The sequence below is a fragment of the Vicugna pacos genome, chromosome 4, assembly GCF_048564905.1.
Source record: "Vicugna pacos chromosome 4, VicPac4, whole genome shotgun sequence".
NCBI lineage: Eukaryota > Metazoa > Chordata > Mammalia > Artiodactyla > Camelidae > Vicugna > Vicugna pacos.
Window position 1 is genome coordinate 72,900,204 of NC_132990.1, and position 15,170 is coordinate 72,915,373.

At 52.7% G+C, this 15,170-nt stretch overlaps 1 protein-coding gene across 2 annotated transcripts in view; it reads right to left on the minus strand.

Moving 5' to 3' along the window:
- SH2D3C (SH2 domain containing 3C) overlaps positions 1 to 14,922 on the minus strand; it is a 29,400-nt gene extending 14,478 nt beyond the window's left edge. The window contains exons 1-3 of one of the 2 annotated variants that reach the window (XM_006205485.3): positions 14,774 to 14,922; positions 12,286 to 12,763; positions 2,057 to 2,096 (exon numbers count right to left, since the gene is read on the minus strand). In XM_006205485.3, the coding sequence (XP_006205547.1) occupies positions 2,057 to 2,096; positions 12,286 to 12,763; positions 14,774 to 14,810 (555 nt within the window). In that variant the 5' untranslated portion in view covers positions 14,811 to 14,922. Of the gene's footprint in view, positions 1 to 2,056; positions 2,097 to 10,411; positions 10,727 to 12,285; positions 12,764 to 14,773 lie in introns of those variants that run through there. The other variant, XM_072960166.1, reaches the window with a different exon arrangement.
- Between the last annotated feature and the right edge of the window lie 248 nt (positions 14,923 to 15,170).

The window sequence follows — 15,170 nt, forward strand, 5'->3', positions numbered from 1 at the left end:
GCCTCAGCTATTTCATTATTTTCTGTAAAAACATGTGAAGCTCTGGGGGTGGAGCCTGGGATTTTATGGTCTCAGAACTTTAGAATCCTTGCCTTAGAATCCAATACTCACATCATTGTCTTGAGAACCCTAGAGTTCTGGAAGCTGAGTATCTAAGATCAGAAATGGACTTTTGGTAACTGACTATTGATTCTACCCCCTTCTGGGGCTTGAAGCTAAAATTAACATTCTTTTGATTTCATCCTTTAGGAATTGTTTAATCAGTTCCAGTGAGCAGGTATTATTTCTTTTATAGTATTTTTTAACCACATTTTTTCCAGCCCCATAAACTAGAGAAAAAATACAAAGCTAATAATCCTTACAGGGATCTTGCTACTATCAGTGATGGAGATCTCACTACCTTACCAGGCAGCTGGGATTTGTGAGGTGCTGAAATGTGCCCTCTGTGTGTTCACTGGCTTTGGTGCTGGATCTCCATGAGGCCTCTGTCTCCCTGCAGTGTCTGGGCCTGGATGAGGAGCCAAGGCTCAAATTCCGGGAGCAACTCCTGCTTAACTTGCCTCAGCCCTGGGCTGAGCTCACTCAGCTTGCTTTCTGACCTTGCCCACACTCTCACCTCTGCCTGGACCACTCTATCACCCATCTTCACTTATCTTTATCTCCTTTCCAGCTTTCAGTTTGGAGAGAGGACATTGGTGAATGTTCCCGGTCAACTGCAATGGCTTGGCTTTAATGCCTCCTCCTCCAGAAAGCCCTCCTTGATCTCCCCCTTCCCAGCTCCTGAACTGAAAGTCATCCTCTACCTCTGGAGCTCCAATGGCTTCTTATCTGAGCCTTCTGGTGACGGACAGAGACAGCAATCTGAACACTTCCTGCCATGCCTCATTATAGGCACTTACACAGAGCTTTACAGGCAGAATCTTGGTTGACGGAATGTCCCTGGGGTCAGGTACCAGACTAGCTTTCTCTGCTCCAGGCCTAGATCTCTCTGTCATGAGCACAGACTCACTGAGCCCATAGCAACCCTGAGTTGGAGGCATCATTCTTACCCCATTTCACACAGGTGAACACTGAGGCTCAGAGAGGTGACACACACACCCAGTCATGTGGCAAATAAGTGGCAGATCTGGGACTAAAATCTGGGTCTGCTGGATTGTAAAACACAAGCCCAAACCATTGTGTGGCTCTGCCATGGTCCCCACATGGGCCTGGAGCCCTTGGAACAGGGCCTGGCGCTCCTTGCCCTCTGCTGTGTGCTCCATACTCAGCAGGGGACCTGGCTCAGGGTGGGTGCTCCTGGATGTGGAAGGCCAAGGCCTTTGTCCATGGTCTTGGCATCAAATAGATTTGGACTGCAATCCCAGTTCTGCCCTGTGGTAGCTGTGTGGCTGTGGGCAAGTCACTGCACTTCTCTGGGCCTTAAATTTCCCATCTGTAAGTGGGCACAAGAAGGCTGTCACTGCCCAGTGATGAGGAGAGAAGTCCAAGACCTCATTCATGTAAAGAGCTCAGAACCATCTCCCTTCCAGTGCCAGCAGCTAGCACAGGGCTCTGCACACAGTAGGCAATCAAAATGTTCTACCGTATTATTGTGGTTATCATCATTATTTCAAAACTGCACTTTCAATATTCCCAGTGCCCAGGACAAATTAAGCTTATGAGAAATGTGAGCTGTGCCCATTATCTGTGATGAAGAACTGAGTCATCCTGTCCTGCTCCCCACCTCCCAGCACCAGCACATGCTCAGAGACCAAGTGGGATTGGAGCCGGTCTTCACATGGAGACACACTTGGGGCCCTGTCCAGCTGGCAGCTGGATGAAGTCTAGTAGTAACAAACATTGGGATGTCCTGAGTTTAGGGCCAGGAGAGAATGATGGCAGGTGTGGGAAGAAGATTCCAGGAGTGAAAGCAGACCCCACACACTGCCCTGACCCCTAGACCCTCTCCTCTGGGAACAGACAGTGAGGTCTGACACCTAACAAGGCCAGAAAAGGCCTGTGACCTTCCCAGAATAGGCTCTGGGCCCTCCAGTGTCCCCTGCCCAGTCCCCCTTACCTTCACGTAGTCCCCACCAGCCTCTGGCTCTCCAGTGGCCCTGGAAGAAGAGAAGAGAGGTGAGGTCCCCAGCCCTGCCTGGCTCCCGAGCTGCCAGCCTCTGGCCACCTACCTGGTGCCAGCATCTGGCCCCTGGGCCCCAGAGGGCTCAGCCTAGAGGCAGGAGGGGGCACCACAGCTGATAGCACTTGCTGGAATCTGCTGGCTGGGCTGCTCCTCCACTCTCCAGCTGTGTGACCCTGGGCAAGTCCCTTCACCTCTCTGAACCTGGGTTTCCTATTGTAAATCAGACTACTGATAGTCTCTGCCTCACTGAGTCATCTCAGGGACTCTGGGAGCTGAAGAATGTTACAGCCTTAACACGGGGCCTGCTTTCTGAATCACTGTCTTTGCCAGCTTCAGGACATTGTGCTGTCCTGGTGTTCCCTTTCCACCCCTCCCTGACTCCAAACACTGGGGACCCCAGTCTGGGCCTCAGTCTCCTCTCCTCCTGCCCTACACTCACTCCCTAGTGCACAGTGACCCACTCGGCCGCACACCATGGAGCCACTGCTGGTGACAGTTGGCTGCCAACTTACTCCCCTCTGCCTTCAGGGGTGGCTAAGATGGGGCCTGGAAAGGCCAGAGGTGAGGGTGGCTGTTTTTCCCAGGTGCCAAACAAATATCCTCCTTTCTAGTGAGAGTCTCCATGAGCCACATCCCCCAGTCCTTGGCCTTAAATGCCATTCCTTCTCTGATGCAGCTTGGACCTGCCCCTTCCACACCAGACTCGTAAACCCAGCTGCCTCCTTAGCATCTCCTCTTGGGTGTCTGAAGTCATCTGACTTGCCACGTTCAAAGCAGGATTGCTGATTCCCTCTACCCCACACCATGCCCTTGCTCCCCACATCCGCTTCCCATCTCAGTTGATGTCAGCTTCGTCCTTCTTGTTGCTTTGTTTGGCCAAAAACCCTGCGGTCCTCTCTGCCTCCTCTCTCACTCATACTCCACACCCAGTCCATCAGGAAATCCTGCGGCTCTACTTTCAAAATAGATCCTGACCACTTCTCTCCGAGTGTCAACCCTGCCCCATCTGGGACACTCTCTGTGTCCTCCATGGAGCACACAGCAGCCTTCTCACCATGCCTACTCTCCACACTCTCTGTCAGCCTACTCTCCACTGCCAGGAGGGTGGCACACATTTGTTCCCATCTCTCAAAGAACTATATCCAAACCCTGCTCCATGGCCTAAAAATGGCTGGCCATGCAACTTATCATCCAAACCAGGATTTTTCTTCCCTTGTGAGAGTAAAGAAGGTGCCATTTTTATGCCAGAAAAAAAGTGTAAACTGGCTTATGCTTTCCCCAACCTACAAGGCTCTGTCTGGCCTGGTGGTACCTGACTGCCCACCTTGTCAACTCCCACCACCAAAACATGCCTCCCTCCCTCATTCTGTCCATATTGGCCTCCTTGCCAAGCTCATTCTTGCCACATGGCCTTTGCACTTGCTGTTCCTTTGCCTGGAATGCTCTCCCCCCAGATTGTCCCACAGCTTGCCTCTCCCCCTACTTTATTTAGGGCTCTGCTTAGTGTCCCCAACTCAGAGAAGCCTTCCTTGACTACCCTATGTAGAACAGTCCCTTATCCTTCACTCCCTGTCCTCAACTCTGCTTTGTTTTCCTCAATCTCTGCCTGAAATGATCACTTTACATTTATTTGTTGATTGTTAATCACTTAACTCCTCCACGAGGGCACTGACTTTGTCTTGTTCACTGTTGAGCCCCTGGCACAGTGCCTGGCACATTGTAGGAGCTCAAGAACTATTTATTGTTTAAGGAATGTATGAATAGTAAACACTCAACCAGTATTAATCACTATCGACATTAATTATCTGAGGCTGGGCCCTGGTTCTCTGGTTGGTACGAGCCTCAGTATTCCCATCTGCAAAATAGGGAGAGAGGTCCCACATCAGGGAACTGCTTCCTCAGATACAGAAGCCCAATATTTAAATTTAAATGTGATAAATCTTTAAAAAATTACTTTAAAATAACAACAAAAAAGCTGAGCTAAAAACAAAATGAAACAAAAACTGTGGGTGAGATGTGTGTTTCCAGACAGAATTCTACACAGGGGTACCCCCAGTTCCTGAGGCCAGGGGTTCCTTGCTGAGAAGCTGTCTGACAGTCCTCCCTGTTCTGACATTCTAGAGTCCCCGCTGCTAGCCTGCTCTGCTGCAAAGTCCTTCCTGACCTCTAACCACAGTCTCTCAAGCTGCAGCCCAGCCACAGCAGGCTCCCAAAGCGTCTGGGTTCTTTCTGAACAGCAGCAGTGGGAGTGAGGTGGAGTAGGGACCCCTCCTCTCCGCTCACCTCTGCTGCTCTTCCTGGGTGAGGTGTCCCATCCCAGCGTTTCCGGCTATTCAAGCCCGGAAATCCTCCCTGGGAACAGATTGGCCAGGACACTGGGATCGCCCCAGCACTTCCTCCTGCTTCCTGTCCACTTCCCCTCAGGCTCTGGGTGGGAGAGGGCCTTGGGGAGGAGATGCCTGCACCAGGGATCAGGGGGGCTGAGATGGCCAGAGCCAAGGCGGGTGCTCAGACAGAGGCCCCAGCCCAGGAAGCTGAAGGTCTGGAGCCATAGTCAGCCCCCATCGCCTCTCCCTGCCCCTCTACAACACTCCACGATTTCTAAGACATAACATAGCCATGTCTGCTCACAACCCACTGTCACCTCTTGCCCAGGCCACCACCACCATAGTCTTGTGGACAAGCCACCACCTCATTTCTGCCTCCCTGCTGTCACCTGCACTTTTATGACTTGTTCTCACCCCAGCAGCTAAGCAGTCCTGTTAAAATGAAAGTCAGATCACAACTTTCCTCTGCTCCAACCCACTGGAGCGACCCCTAGTTTCACTCCGATTAAGAGCAGAAGTCCTGATAACAGATTGCACACACTGACGCCTCACCACCTCTCTCACTCCACTCCCCCCATGTAGCTCCAGCCAAGCTGGGCTGCTTGCTGGCTTTTGTCCCCACCTTGCTGGCCTTTGCATTTCCTATTCCCCCTGCTGGAATATTTTCCCTCCAGATAGCCACTGAGTCCCCGCCCCTCCCTCCTTCAGGTCTTTACTAAAATGATCCCTTCTCAGTGAGGCCCTCCCTGGCCACGCATCTGAAAGTGCGGCCTTCTCAGTGCTGCCCACCTCCCTGCCCTCCTTAGTTCTCCATAGCACTTCGTCTGACTTGCCATGCGCTGACTATCTCCTCTCTCCAGAACATCAGCTCCACAAGGGCAGAGGTTGGGATTTGCTAGGACAGTGCCAGGCACCCCATAAAGACTGTTTTGAATGAATGAATGTCATGGCAGCCCCTGCAACTCTGCGGGCTAGTTCTCTGGATCAGCCCTCTGTGCCTGGGCCACTGCTGGCCACCCCTCCTCTCTTCCTTAGGTCTTCTTTGCACTCTGGCCTCACACGTCCTCCAAATAGTTCTACTCCCTCCAGCCTCAGGACCCTTGCACATGATGTTCCCTCTGTCTAGTACCTCCTCCCCCTCGAGCCAGAGTAATTCTTACAGAGCCTGCAGATCTCACTTTGCTCGGAAATTTCTCAAAAATTCTCCCTCCCTTTGTAATGATCAAATCCAGGAGTCAAAGCTTCCATTGAAAAAACTCAGCTCCATTAATTAATTAATTAATTTCTTATTTTATGGATTTAAAAGGCACTTCCCCTCTACTATTAGTGGTGAAATCAATTAATAAATAATAGTGATAATCGAGCGAAATCAGTTACATTAATCAGTTGCATTAATTATTTAATCAACCCCTTTAATTGCCTATATTAGCTGATTTGTCCTTATAACTGATACCACTTATTGCATACATTAGCTTAATTAACTGAATTAATGAGCAGTAATTAGACCCCTTTATCTTTTATTTCCCCAATGCAGGTTTCAGTCTGAGTTTTACCTTCTGGGCCTCCATCCTGGTCCAGAAGAGAGGGTGAGGACCCTGGAGGAGAGGCTGCTGTCCTGTTTCACCCTGGCCCTCCCTCGCCACAGGCAGTCTTGCCCTGCAGAGCTCCGCTGCCTGCCTCCCCTTTGTCCCACAGTTACTCCCCTGGGGCCTCTGGGTCTGGTCATATGGCCTTGAGTGAAGATTTCCCCAGCCTCTGCCTTCTGCTTCTCAGCTTTCCCCCTGCCCTCCCCTCTCTGAGCGTCAACTTTCTCACCTGTGAAATGGGCATATTTTAACTCTTTTCCCAGAGGGGTCACAAGGGTCCTATGAGAAGGAAGTTTCCTTAGCCCCCGTAGCTCCCCTCACTGCCCCAGTCCCCACCCCTGGAGATCTCGCATCCTGCCCTCCAGAGGGGGAGGTGGCTGAAGATTTTCTCCCTCCTTCACTTTGACCTTCACTAACCTTGGACAGAGAAGCAACCCTGCCCTGTGCTCCTTAGTCCTTAAAGGCCCTGAGCAGAGAGAGCTGGGGTGGAAAGCCCCATCTCTCTGGAGTCACTCCAGGGACACCCCACGATGGGGCCTTTGGGATTCCCTGCCAGGAAGGCCCTTGGCTTTTGCTTCTGCCCTGCCCCGTCTCCTGTAAGATGGGCCACCACTGTCCTGGAGACATCCTGCTCCTCTCCACCATTCTGTGCCCTCAGTCTTCTTGACAGGGGTGAGCTCCCCAGCAGAGCTCAGAAAGGGTGCCAGCCCCGTGAGAAGAGGGCAGATCAGGGGCCAGCCTTCCCAGGGCAGAGCTAAGAGTCTGAGTCCCAAGAGCTGCTTGCTGAGACCCAGCACCTGCTGGAAAGAAGCAAAATGGGAAGGTGTGTGTGCTGACTGAATGCCTATATGGAAGCCCCTCTTTATAGGCGAGAAAATTGCATCTTGTGACTTGACTCAGGACACACAGCTTCTCAGAGGAGACCTGAGTTGGCTCTGGTTTGTTCCTTGCATGAGGCGGGCTCCCCCAGAAAATGGGGACTGATCCTGCATGGAGATGGGGAGATGCTGGGGAGGGGAGGGCAAAGAAAAATAATATCTCAGCCAGACCAGGAGCCCAGAATCAACATCAGGAAAAGGAAATGGAGCAGGAATGGACAGTGGGGAGACCCTCTGGGGCTCTGGAGAGGGCCCTCAGCTGGGATGGAGGAGGCTGTGTGACCCTGGGCAAGTCCCCCTCATTGGGCCTCAGTTTCCTCCTCTTTAAAAGGGTGTGGAGATAGCATACCCAGCTCCTGTGTACTGGTACTTCCTGGGGTCAAGTGCAGGATAAATGCTCTATCTGGTCTAGTCCTCATAGTGACCTTGGGAAGCAGGTGCTGGTATTGTCCCCCATTTACAGATGGGGAAACTGAGGGTCAGAGAGGGGAAAGGAGATGTTCAATATTGTAAAGATAGTCAGCAGGCCTCTGAGCTGTGGATGTATCCGACCCCTATCCTCCCCGGCTTTCACCCCATACAAATCCAGTATTCTGTGAATGGGGTCCCCTGAGGGTATGAGGGGATGTGGCTCCAGCTGGGGTTGGGGGGAACCGTCCATCTTTCCCGAGCCAGCGCAGTTCCCACAGCCTGAGGCGTCTGGGGGTCTCGAGGGCTGTGAGAAAGTCTCCACAGGAAATGAGAGCCAGGAGCAGCTGGGCCCCTTCGGAAGACAAGGACCAGCCGCCCAGAGCCTGAGGAGGCTGAACAGGCTGGGCCCACCACAGCCCCCTCCCCCAGTGGGTAATCAGTACCAGATGCCCAGCAGCTGACGTCACTTTGCAGGGCCGAGAGGGTCGTGGGACTCTGGGGAGTGTTGGGAATTCTTGGACCAGAATCAACATTCCAAAAGGAAATGGGGCGGGGGCGAGTGTCTTGGCCCGTTCTCAGTGCCTGGCACCAGGGCTGGCGCACGGGCAACACGGGGTGCTCCCAGTTCTCCTGTGGGGTTCCACCTTCTCCAAGACCCAGTTTCCTTCTGAACAGCCCTGGGAGTGGCAGTGGAGGGGCCTGGGTCCCTGGGAGGGAGGAAAGGATGCTCGGGTGAGACACTTTAGAATCAGTAGAACTGCAGTCAAATCCTCCTCAAAGGAGAAGTTCTCGTAAAACATAAGACAGACTGGGGCCCTCCTCTGCTCAAGGCCAGAAACGGCTGCCGTCTCACTCAGAATCAAAGCCAGGTCCTTGCTGGGCCTTCCAAGCCTTACTTATCTGAATCCATTTCCTCTCTGGCCTCATTTCCACCACTCCTCTCCCCAGCCCCCATCTTGCTCTATTCCAGACACTCAAGTCTCTGCTGCTCCTCAAACATGCCAAGAACGCTCCTACCTCAGGGCCTTTGTACCTGCTGTTCCCTAGCCTGGCACACACCCTTCCTCAGATATCAAGAGGGTTTATTTCCAGTACACCCAAAGCTAACATGATATCGTACCTCAACTATATTTCAATTAAAAAGAAAAGGTCTGTTCCCTCATCTCCTTTGCTCAAACATCAGTTTCTCACTGAGACTTTTTTCCTATCTAAACTTCCTAGATTATCTCCACTAGCCACTACCCCCCAAGACCAGTTCCCTAATTTGATTTAAATCTTTCTCTGTAGAGCTTTTTTCTGGCTGTTCATATAATTCATTTTTCTTGTTTATCATCTATCTCCCCACACTGGAATGGGGGCTCTAGGAGAGCAAGGGTTTGTCTCCCCAGAACCTAGAAGAGTGACTAGAGCATAGTTGCATCTCAGTAAATATTTAAATGAATGAAATTCCAACACAACTGTGTCATCTTGAGCAGGGTATTAACCTCACAAAACCTCAATGTCTTCATCTGTAAAATGAGCTCCTACTACTGCCTTTCCAGGGAACTATGGGAAGACATTTGAAATAATGGTAGAAACAGCACTGAGACTTTTACTTGCTGGAGGTGAAATGTGGTCTAGTGGTTAAGAGCTTGGGCTTGGGAGTTGATCAGGTTGGAACAAAATCTAGGCTCTGACACTTAATCTCTCTGTGACCTCAGGAAAGTCCCTTCCCCTCTCTGAACCTCAGTCTTCTCACTGGTGAAATGCAGCAAATAGAGCCTCTCCCCTCATAGGGCTTGTATGGTACATGGCACCTACGGGGTGTTCCACGTGGGGCCTGGCCAGTTGTCCTCTGATGGGACTCTGGCCTGACAATTCCTCTGTGTGGGTGTGGGGTGTTGGGGGACCTCTCTTCCCTCTCTGAGCCTCTGCTTCCTCCTCTATAACAAGCACTGAAGGGTAGAGTATCAGGGCTCTCTGGACCCACTATTTCCCTGCAGAAGGCTGAGGGTGCTAGGGGGTGGGAGGAGGCTAGGCTGGTGCTCTCCTTTTTGGGAGCGAAAGGCCTTTATTCCCTGTACTATTGGCCCCTCCTCCCTCCTTCCTCCTCATTCCCCATGATCTCAGCAAGGAACAGGGCACCAGGAAACTCCTGCAGCCTCACCTCTTCCCCTTCCTTCCTTCTGCTCCAGGTGCACCCTGCTTCCCAGAGGGTAGGGGAGGTTCACATCTCCCCCGCTTAGACTGCTCCCTGAACAGCCACTGGGATGACCCTCTTGGGACACTCAGGAATGAGGTCCCCAGTCTTAGTGGCAATTCTCAGATGCCCTCTTCCCCAAGATGGATGGATCTTCAGAGACCATCCCAGGCCCATCTTGGCTGCCAGGGAGACTGAGGCCCAGATTAGGGCAGGGCAAGCCTGAGGTCACATAGGCAAAGCAGCTCCCCTGACTTCAGTACAGAGCTGGGCTTCCCGGGCTCCTAGAAGAAATGTTCAGCAATTCCTGGCCTCCTACTTGGCCCAGAGGTCAGGTGGGACACTGGGTCCTAGGCCACCAGAAAGGGGTTCAATCTGATCTTCTAACCCCACCCCCCTCTGGACTCCTGGACACTCCAGATGATTAGAGGTGGGGAGGGAGAGTTCCTCTATTTCCCCCATCAGTTCTAGGCCAGGCCTGATGTCAGAGGCACTGCCAGGACCATCTCTGCCCACTAGAGAAGAAAGCTAGGTCCCAGACTCGGCATTCTCAAGGTCTTTCAAGACCTGCTGGAGGGGAAGGGTTGCCTAGTCGTTGAAGGCCTGGCCAAGAAGGTTTACTTTAAACCCTGGTTCTGACTTTCACTAGCTGTGTCAAACTAGACAAGTAACCTCTCTTTCTTCATCTGTAATATGGAGATGATAAGTGTCTCTCTTCTGGGACTGTTGTGATGGGAAGATGCCCAACCTGTGCCGGGACAAGGCAGAGACAGAGTTACACCACAAGAAAGTTTAAAAGTCCCTGATGCTTTACTCTCATTTAGGTTTGTCAGCTGCCCCAGGGGCATGGGTTTCCCTCTCAGGCCACTCTCTTTCCGGCCCTCCTCGGTCCCAGCTCCGATACTCACCCTCTGGGTCCCAGTGCGGGGCATCTTCGGCCCACTGCAGTCATGGTTCCCTGTCGTCGCCGCCTGCAGCCTGGGGACCTCCTCAGCTCGACTGCTCCCAGTTTTCTCAGGCAACGGAGAAGCAGAGCTCCGAGCCGATTCCGGAGGAGGAGCCTGGCCTGTAGGCCACGCCCCAGGCACGCCCTCCGCCCTCCCCCGGCAGCGCTCCACCGCGTACTCCTCCCTCTGGGAAGGACAAGCCCCGCTTCGGACACGCCCTCCGCCTCCTGTCTCGCTCCGCCCTCTCCCCGTCTATCAGTGTCGGGGACGTGAAGGCCACACCCCGGAGCGCACACTTCCCCCTCGCCCCGCCCCTCACCAAGACCAACTTCCCCACCCGTTCCAGCGCTGTCTGGAAAGGCCACGCCCCTAGACACGCCCACCACCCCGCTGCTCCCTGCTTCTGTAAACTCACAGTGCACTTCTCAAACTTTCGGTTACCTCAGGACGCTCCAGAACCTATGAGGCCCTCTCCCCTACGTACAGTCCTTGCTCCACGCCTGAATGAAGCCGAAATTAAGAGGGGAATGGCTAAAGAAGGCAGTCTGGAGCAGCCAGAGATAGTGGAAAAGCATTAGTTTAATCAATCATAAATGTAAACATTCCCATTTACTTAGTGTTTATGGTGTGCCAGGCACTGTGCTGAGATTTTACAAATACGTTATTGTTGAGTTCTCACCACAACCCTACAAGGTAGGTGCTATCGTTATGCCCATTTATCAGATGAGAAAACTGAAGCTGGGAGAAGGGAACAGACTTGTCCAAGGTCATGCAGTCCGTAAGAGGCAGGAATCTGGTCTGGATGCACTCTGCAGCTTTACAAGGTCCTGCTCCCCACCAAAGAGGGGTCTAGACCAATTACCCCAGCACACAGAAACTGTCTTTGGTGTTTCAGGGCGAAGCCACGCAAGAGAGGTTCCAGAACCAACCCTAGAGTTACTTTTACTCAGATTTATTTTCCTCCTCTTTATTTCAATAGGTATATCTGACAGATGTGGTTTAGACAAAGGCTCTGAGGGTTGAAAAGCCGGGGACTGAAGGGTCTCCCAAGGGCATGAAGTGCATGGATGCAGGGCTCAGAAGATTGTAGGTACAATGTGGTGGGTGAGTGTGCAGCCACTGGAGGCAGGCATATTCCTGCTCAAGTCCCAGCTCTGCAACCTTGGCTGAGTCTGTTTCCCCATCTTCCAGATGGGGATAATAGTATAATCTTTTACAGAGTTCTCAGTGAGTCATATTTGTTTTGACACCCAGTAAAATGGATACTTACTAAATGAGAGCTATGGTCATATCATCACTATTTATATTTTTGCATCAACTCAACTCTCCCTATATCTAAGTTAGGTGACAGATAATTTTCTAGACTAAGTGGAGTAGTGTTGTCCAGCAGAATTGAAGACGGTGATTCAGGTGAGGAGGCCCAGGGCACGGATCCAGTGACTGGGCTTGGACCCAACCAGCAGCTGAGGGCCCACGCTGGAGGCTGCCGAGGGCTGTGGAGTAAGTTAGTTCAAGTCCCAACTTTATCATTGGCCAGATGTGTGACCTGCCTGGGGCTGATGACATTCCCTCTCTGAACCTGTTCCCTCATCTGTCATGTGGAAATAATATTATCTCCTCAGTTTTTTTTTTTTTTGAGAATTAAGTACAAGTGAAGGTCTAAGCACAGTGCCTGGTCTATAGTAAGTATTTGGTTAATGTGTAGTTGTGTTTGTGTGTTTTGTTCTGTTTCTACCCATGTGTGTGTTATGCGTCCTCTTCAGGCTCAGCTAGCAGGAGGTTGGAGACACCATCCCTGCAGGCCCCCCCCTCGCCCTCCCCTGGTGGGCACCTACCTTTCTGAGAGCTCATTACTGAAGGCTTTCTGCTCTTCTATGTCTGCCCTGGGGTCCTCAGGTTTTCTCTCGGGGCCCACCTCCACTTCTGAAGAGTTGGGTCTCACTGCTGGGATGTCCTCCCCTGGGGCATCAGTCCCCACCACCACCTTCTCGGCTGCTTCCAAGCCTGGGGGGTCAGGCAGACTTTGGGGCACCAGGTGGGCCTCAGGGCCAACCTCCTTGGCCTCCTGGGTGGCCTGTTGGTCCCGAGTTTTCTTGATGCTGGGGCGAGGCATGGTGCCCATGTGGCTGTACATGTCACTGGAGCGGGCATAGGCTGGGGGGCTCTTGGGGACTGTCACCATGTCATCCTGTGTGGCGTCAAAGGTGTCAGGCTTCAGATGAGGCTGGATACTGATGGGGGCCGGGGATCGCCTCAGAGTGAAGGACCGAGGAAGGTTGGAGAGACTCCCAAAGCCCTTGAACTTGAAGAACTCTGGCAGGGGGAAGGGGAGGGAAAGGAGTTAATGACACTGCTAGCAGTAATAATAAGGAAACATTTGTGCTCACTGAGGGCCCAAAGAGGGTTAGGAGCTTCGCTGACATGCTCTCTAAGGGTTATGGTATAATATGGCAGCCCTGGAATCACATAGCCCTGGGCTTGAATTCCACATCCTAGCTGTGTGACCTTGCACAAGTCACTTGACCTCTCTGAGCCCCATTCTCCACATCAGTAAAACAGAGATTATAGTACCCATCTCCTATGGGGAATGGAAGAATTGAAGAAAAGCATGAACTCAGTATGTAAATAACATGCTTAACATGGTGACTGGCACAAGAATAACCTCTATAAGAAGTAACCAAGATGATGGTCACAGTAAATGCCTCTGCATTTGTCAAGCATGCTGCATGCAGTACCTCACTGAAGTCTCAGCACAACTCCAGGACACAAGTTTAATCCCCCATTTTCCAGATGAGGGAACTGAGGTTCAGAGCTGTGAAATGACCCGCCAAGGTCACACAGCCAGGAGGTGAAGCACATATGTGTGTGCCTGTGTGATGTATGTTGGGGGTGGGAGGGGGTGTTTGAACGAGGCTCTGTGAACCTGAGGTGAGGATGAAATGAGAAGGGGGTTGTCGGGAGCCTGAGGGTCCCACTCCCTGTGGTTTTCTCCTTCCTGTCAGCTGAGCCCACGGTTGGTCTGTCAGTCGTCAGTCAGGGACTCAGGCAGCAGTGCTCTGGGTGATACCATCTCATTTCCGCAGGGGTGTGTGTGAATCTCCTCCTCCCTGTCCCCAGCTGTGGGACTGCCCCTCCTCACAGCCACATCTCACTGACTTCACTATAGTCTCCCAGATAAGCAAAAAGGAAAAACCCTGGCATTTTCCACTTCCTCAGCATCCTCTGCCTCCTCAGGTCATCAAAACCACCTTGGAACTTAGATAGGATGCCCCCATTTGACCAGAGAGGAGACTGAGGCCCAGAGAGGGAAAGGGACTTGCCTAGGGTCACAAAGCAAGGCTGAGCCAGAACAAGGGCCCAGGGCTCTGGACTGCTGGGGTCAGTACTCTGGGGCTTTCCTCCCAGCCCTGCCCACCCGAGCTTGGCCTTAGCCTCTGACTCTTGACAAATGCTGTCAGAAAATGCTGAAGCTCTGCTCTGTGCCACGGGGCAGAAATGGTGCCAAAGGCCTCGGAGAGGACCATGACCTGCCTCCTTTCTCAGCACCACTTGTTTTGTCTCCTGGGCACCGGGTGACAGGAGGAAATAGTAGTGGGGCAGGGAGGGAAACTGAGGTGCAGAGTCCAAGGACACAAGAATGAGCCCTGCTCTGTAGCCCTGTATGAGCTCAGGCACGTCCCTGGGTTTCAGTCTTTCCATCTGTGGAATGCAGTCATAATCCTTGCCCAGAACACCCCTACTCCTGTGCTGACAGATCAAAGGAATCAGAAGCTGAAGTCAGCTGGGACCAAACTGGGGAAACAGAGCAATGGGTGGGTGTGGCCCCTAACTGAGTTGCTCTGGGTCCCAGCATCACTGCTGGTAGGGACCTGGGACAGCATCCCATGGCACACACCCCTCCCCCCGCCCCCGCCCCAGCAACTCCCAACCTGAGACCTCATGTGAACCAGGCCCAGAGGGAAGGGGTAGAGTGTGTGGAGGTCTTTCCTGGCCCAGCCGTGAGGTCAAAGGCAGCCAGAGACGGACACACAGAGAAATGGAGAGACCAAGAGTTGGGGTGGGGAGAAGCAGAGAAATAGAGATGGCCAGAGGCAGACAAGGGAAGAACAGAGATGGAGAGCCAGACCATCTGGGGAGAGAGAGATACTGGGCCAGAGTGATGGAGAGATGGCAACATGGAAACACAGACACAGAGACCTCCGGATAAAGACAGAGATGGGCAGAAAGAGAAACAGAGTGACAAAGAAGCAGACGCAGAGAGAGGCTGAGATGGACAGATAGGCAGAAGGATGAAGGACAGTACGAACGGTAGCCCACACTCACTGAACTTTCTGCTGGCCTTCTTGGTCCCTTCCGTCATCTTGACAAATCATGTAGAGCCCCCGGCTGGAAGGCAAGTGGCCACTGGAAGCTCCAGACATCAACGCTGAGATGCCTCCCTCACCTCCCCTTCCCCTTTCTCGCGCCCTCTCACTCACTTCCTCTGTGTATTTTTAAACCAGTGAAACTCCCACAGCCCCACCCTCCCCATCCTCTCCACTGGGGGCGGAGGCAGGGGCCTCCCCCAGTCCTGGCCCCTTGGGCCTCCTCCTTGGCCTCAGCAGTGAGAAGGCAGGGGGCAGACCACAAGCCCATGGGACCTGGAAGGTCTGGGGAACAAACCACAGGCTCTGGGAATGGAGCCCACTGGGTTGGGGGGCCTCTGGGGACCTACCAACAG